This window comes from Grammomys surdaster, unplaced genomic scaffold (assembly GCF_004785775.1).
Source record: "Grammomys surdaster isolate TR1022 unplaced genomic scaffold, NIH_TR_1.0 322, whole genome shotgun sequence".
NCBI lineage: Eukaryota > Metazoa > Chordata > Mammalia > Rodentia > Muridae > Grammomys > Grammomys surdaster.
The window spans coordinates 1,939,300-1,945,299 of record NW_021604741.1 but is presented as its reverse complement, the minus strand read 5'-3'; the positions used below and the strand labels follow the sequence as shown (position 1 = coordinate 1,945,299).

The 6,000-nt window shown below is 36.4% G+C and overlaps 1 protein-coding gene across 2 annotated transcripts in view; it reads left to right on the top strand.

The window, feature by feature from the left end:
- Parpbp (PARP1 binding protein) overlaps positions 1–6,000 on the top strand; it is a 39,356-nt gene that overhangs the window by 21,027 nt on the left and 12,329 nt on the right. For both annotated transcript variants that reach the window (XM_028778059.1, XM_028778060.1), the window contains exon 6: positions 5,116–5,296. In XM_028778059.1, coding sequence (XP_028633892.1) covers positions 5,116–5,296 — 181 coding nt within the window. The remainder of the gene's footprint in view (positions 1–5,115; positions 5,297–6,000) is intronic.

Genomic DNA, 6,000 nt, shown 5'->3' with positions numbered 1-6,000 from the left:
TATCTATCTATCTATCTATCTATCTATCTATCTATCTATCTATCTATCATCTATCTATCCATTTATTTATGGCATGTTTGCATCTTAGGTCCCTATCCCTGTAGCTATAGCCGTATTTCTGGGTTTTGCTGGCCTTTTCAGTTCCATCCTTTTTTGTCTGGCCCTTTCACCTATCTGAGTTGTTCATCGTGTCTCAAGTCCTGTGTTGCTGGTCTGGGTAACATGATTCATCCTGCAATCCTGTTAGTACACTGATGCCAGTGTGATCTTTCTGCAATTTTTGATAGTACTGCAATTAAAGACCTTCAGGATTCCATACCAGATATAGGAGCAGACCTCAGGAATTGTGGTCAGTCTGCAAAGTGAGTATAATCTAATGCAGAGCTCTCAATCTGGTTTCTGTCTCCTCTTTGTTCCTCCACCTTACAACTCAAGGGATAGAGATGGATTTAATTCTTGTGTCTGAAGGTAAGTTTGTGGTTATCTTATGAAGGAAGCATTATGATAGTCTCTCATTCCAAGGAAGAATGGAGATAGGTAAATAGGAAAGAGGGGCAGGGGGAGAGGAATGCCTTTGGACACTCATTGTCTTCAGCCCCTCTTCATGAAGCCATTTTAGCTAAGCTGGCTGCATTTCTGAAGTTTGCCAGTAGATGCCACCATAAAATGCATGCTATATTTTTACCTGAAAAAGGTCTTGGAAGCTTCAGTTTATATAAATTAATTAGGTTCTGTTGTTACGAATTTAAAAATGCTATATGTTTTATAGTAGGCTAAATATGTGGTTACAGAATATTAATTTGGTTGGAAATTACCCATCTTATGTGTTGTTAATTATTGTTTTGCTTGAAAATGTTTCAGAAGTGTTTTTACACTACTTAATGCACCTTTAGTCATATTTAATTTTTAAAAGTATTAAAGCAAATAGTTATCAAATTCTTGAGTACATAATGGCAGAGGCAGACAGTATATTTAGTAAAATAAAGAGTACTAACTTAGATGAAGATGCTTGTTCATACTATTGCCTAGCAGTTCGGCCAGCCACTTGGTTTTCAACTATGCCTGTCGTTGCCATCCTCACTGTGTTTTCTGCCGGGGACTGTAGTGTGGTGAAGGGGAGCTGCAGTTTAATTCTCTGATCTAAGTCTTCTTAGAGTGTTTATCTAAGTCAGCAAGAGCTCATTCTTCCTTTCACTTCCCTCTCACACCCCCTCTATCTTTTTAGTCTCATTCTCCCTCACAAGCTTTTGTTCATGCTGGAAAGCCAGCCCATAGCACAGAAAGCCTCGAGGATTGTTAAACTTCTGGAGCATCCAAGTTCTAAAAGCACCAACTTGAATGAAGCCACTGGATTAACAAATAGACACTAGAGAGTCTAATGGTTGGCTTGATTAGGAAATAAATGAATTAGTCATAGTAGCAGTGTTTAGAATGTTTGCTAATGCCTAACATGTTAACCTTGGCAAATAGTTGAAACATAAGTCTTGTAAATCTTTTCCTAGAAACAATTCTGCTGATGAATTACACCATTTTGAGAATTTTATTCTTATAGAAGGAATGGGGGAAATAAATGATAGTGTTCTTCCTAATATGTGAAAATTTTATTCTTATAATTTGCAACTAAGACATTATTTCATCTTTGACTATCAAATTTTTTGTTAGTTTATTTGTAGCTTTAATAAACATATATAATTGACCTTGATACTTCAATAAAAGGATATACTTAAAAACCACTTAGAAGACCATCTTTAATAAAAAGGGTTTTTCTCAGGTCAGTAACCTCATCCAGCATTACTTTAAGGCAGAGATCCTGTGACCTGTAGCTACTGTGCTAAAATTCCCCCATTAGTGTTTGTATTATCACTTAGAGGCTCCTTAACATGAGGAATCACATAGGGAATAATATGCATAGCATTTCACAACTACGAGAACAAGTCTAGCCTAGTTAGGGGAAAACCAACCAGAATTGGAATTACACAAACATTATTGACAGTACTTAAACCATAAAACATCTAGTTTAAAATGTTGATACAATACATATAATAGCTATGTATGTATATAGTGTGTTCTATAGTTGTCATGTTTTTTTCAATAGTCATCCTTAATGGCCCTAAACAAGCAGGATGATAAACTAATACTAGTCTTTTTTGAAAGGGCTGATTACACATTTGTCAATTCTTGTACATTAATAGCTAACCACCAAGTCATTAACATACATAAACACGCATCATGTAAAGAAAAGTAAATTGCTGTCCCTCAGGCATAGTAGTAGCAGCTTGTCACTACCAAGCCACGTCATTCACATCGTTGAAATCTGTAAACCATGACTTTTATATTCATCCTGAGTGATGATAGACTGACTTAAGAGCATGTATCATATATTATAAATAATTTTTACAAATTAATGGAACCAAAGTACATAACAGAATTTACCATCAAAACTCTTTCAGAAGAGTAGTTCCCAGAAAAAAACAGAATGCCAAAGTGCTAACTATGGATTCATTTTGGCTATAGTTCATCCAATTTGTCTGTTCTTTTAGTAGAAATATAAGTTTAAGTTTAAAGTAATAGCTGAAAAGCAAGTTCTTATATAAGTGAAGTGATTCCTAGAACCAGCCTAGACTTCTGGTTACAGAAGTAGGACAAAGTACCAGGAATTACCCTTTAATTAACAAAAATTTAATAATGCTGGCTAACATTCTTAAATGCTTCTTAATGCTTTGGATGAGTAGGCAAGTAAACCATAGACCAAGAATCAGGTGAAGAAAAGTCAGAGAGACAAGTCAAAAATGGAGCAAGTCACATAGTGGGCCTGGTGAACTGGAGATTGTATTCTGTGTGTGTGGCAGGTGTGTGTGTGTGTGTGTGTGTGTGGGTGGGTGTGGACCTGTGAGTGGGAGCTGGAGATCAACCCTCTAGGAGCTGTCCACTTTGTATTTTGGGCCTGGTCTCACTGGCATCTGGATCTTGCCTAGCTGGCTGAGGTAGCTGGCCAACAAGTCCCAGGCATCTGCTCTCCTCACCTTCCTAGCTCTGTGATTACTCGAGCACGCCACTACACTGGGCTTTTTATGTGTATGCTGGGGATCAAATTCAGGTACTCATGCTTGTGGGATAATCATGTTACCAACGCTATGGCACAGGATTGGCACAGCTCAAATTACAGGTCTGATATGGACATATAACCCCGCAGGGATGATCCCTCAGTGTAAAGATGAACTAAGAATGAAGACTGTCTAATCCGATAAAAGGGTTCCTATAAAAACCTAGTTATTATAAATTGTCTTAGCATTCAATTTAAGATTCAGGTGAGAGCTCGTGCGTCATCATGTCTTTGCAGCCCAGTATTTGATGGACAAGTCAAATTAGCGTGGCAAGAAAATTAAATGGTAGGTAAAATAATTAAAAGAATAAAACTATCTGGTAGTGATATGATTGTATTGGTTCAAAATTCAAAGACTCTAAAAGAAAAACATTAAAATAAACAGTAGAATTTAGCTATTGCTCTGTTTATAATGAATAAATTCAAAACAATCTTATTACTATATTGCTACTCTGTAGGAAAAAGTTTTAGAAAAAATTTCCCCAATTAGAAAGTAAAAAGAGTAAATCTAATAAGAGTCATAGTAACTCCCTCCTCCTGAGGATTATATCAAATGAGGAGTTCTCAGTCTGCCCCTCCCACCTTTCTGCACACTCAGCACCTGACCCCCAGAAGGCAATGCTAAAAAAAAATGGCCTTCAGGAAAAGCCATTTATCCTGCTCATTTGCCAGTCACAGCTTACTACACTAGCTCTTTCCCAGGGGAGGATTGGAGATATTTGAATATTTCCCTCTAGTCTTACCTAGCTCAGTGAGATGTCTGCTCAAAGTATAGATTTCTTTCTCAGAACTGATTTTTGCCTGAAATGCTTCCCACATTGCTCCAGCATAAAAGTCACCTGTGGCACCAATGTCACCCTTCCTGGAGAAAGTGATTCAGTAAGCTAGCATCAGGAGTTGGTGTTTCAAACAAAATTGAATATGATTCTTATGCTAGGAAACGTGGCAGAGACTGCGCTATTGAGCTGCCATCGGACTTTCAATTCTCTGTGATTATCTCAAAAATTGCCCTTTCCCCTTGGCCCAAATATTTAGCTGATCAATCTTACTTCACACGCTTGTTAGAATACCTAAGATGTATAATCTGGTCATCAGATATTGAGGATGAAAACTTCAGCTGATAGGTTTTCCTTTATGCTACTACAAAGGAGAAGCTTAGTAGCATGGCCAAGGTACAGAGAGGCAGAGCTGTCATAACTCCATGTCAAACCAGAGTGCTGTCTTGTTGGACACAGCCTTTCTAAGAATATCTCATGACTTCAATGGAAACCCTGTTTCTATTGGACACCTCTAATTTTTTCTTCAGAACAGACCAAGGTCTATCCTCCTGCGCATTTCTCACACTGGACCTATGTCAGTCCTGTAGAGCAGAAGCTGCAACCCAAATTCAGGCACAGAAAGAAAACATTGATTGCAGGTTTTGAAAAACACTAGCCTATTGTCTGTAGCTGGTTTAGTTTTTGGTTTGCTTTGGATCAATATTGACTTGCTTAATTTCCTCTTCTGTATATAATAATCCTTTATGTATGGCGGTATAGTATTTCTTTTGGGTTAGCTTTCTTCTTTCCTCTTCCTTTCCTGGAATACCATGTGACCTAGGATAAGTTATTCAATTTTTATGAGACTCAATAATAGCTTATTGAGTTGGTTTTAAGATGAAATGATATTCCAGGCTGTTTTAGGTGACTGTTTTTGTTGTCTTAGTATTGTGTACATACTTTAAGTATTTCAGATACATAGAAATTAATCTGATCTGTCATTATATTTTATACAGTTAAAATTTTTTTCAGCTTTCATATCAAGGAAGATGTAATGTATGACATCTTGGGTTTTAGAATAACTTTTTGTTTCGCATGGTTTTTATTTTTTCCTTAAGTGCTTTGCTATTTGATGTATAAGATCAAAGTCATGTTTTTGAAAGGTGTTGATTAACACGGAGAAATAAGTTTGAAGCTTATAAGCATACTATCACTTACAAAACTCTTACAAGCAAACTCTTATTCTATTCCCAGCCTTGCAGGGGGTCGGATATTCTCTGCAATAAAGACACAGCTGATCAAAGGCCACAGCAGTGGGGAGCCCTTTTATAAAGCAGTAGAGGAAGTTGTTCAGGATTTGAATTTGAGGATTAAAAATATTATTAATTCTCAAGAAGCTATAGCTGTCAGCGCCACCAACATCAGTCCTGTCCCGGTAATGGATTTATTCTTTATTGTTCTATATAAAACATAATCTCCTCTATTCATTTCAGAAATTGTTTGCTGTTGCTACTTAAGTAAGAAGATGTATTTTCTACATTTTAATTTTCTCAATAGGATTATGTTCAACTTAGGACAAATCATAACATCTTTAGTGAAAATGTATTTGTTAAAAAGGCGTTGGATAATCTCTGGTGTCTCTTAATACTTAAGGTGCTTAGAGCTACTTTTCAATAATTATTCCTATAATACCATTCTTTTTCTATTTGCTTAGATTCAAAATAATAGTCTTGTTTTGACCAGTACTCTTCCCTCTTGCAAGGCAGCAACAGTTCCCGAAGACTAGTTTTGTAGTCAGAAGTTTAGTTTTCATTTATAGAGCTATATAATTTTTTTATTACTAACTACATTTCCAGTTGATTACAATTCAGTCTTCCTTATACTTGAGAATCTTATACAATATGCACTTCTTCCTTGGCTTTCTTGCATCAATAGTCAATTTTAATAGATTATTGCTGCAGAAGTGAGCTACCATGACTTTAAATACAGAACAGAACCTTAGAGTATATATTATAGTAGATCTGCCTTTTTCTTTTGTTTTTCTTTCTTTGTTTTTATTTGAGCTGAAGTTTTACTGTGTAGCCCTGGTTGGTTTGGAACTCCCTATGTAGCCCAGGCCAGTCTCAAACTCTTAGCATA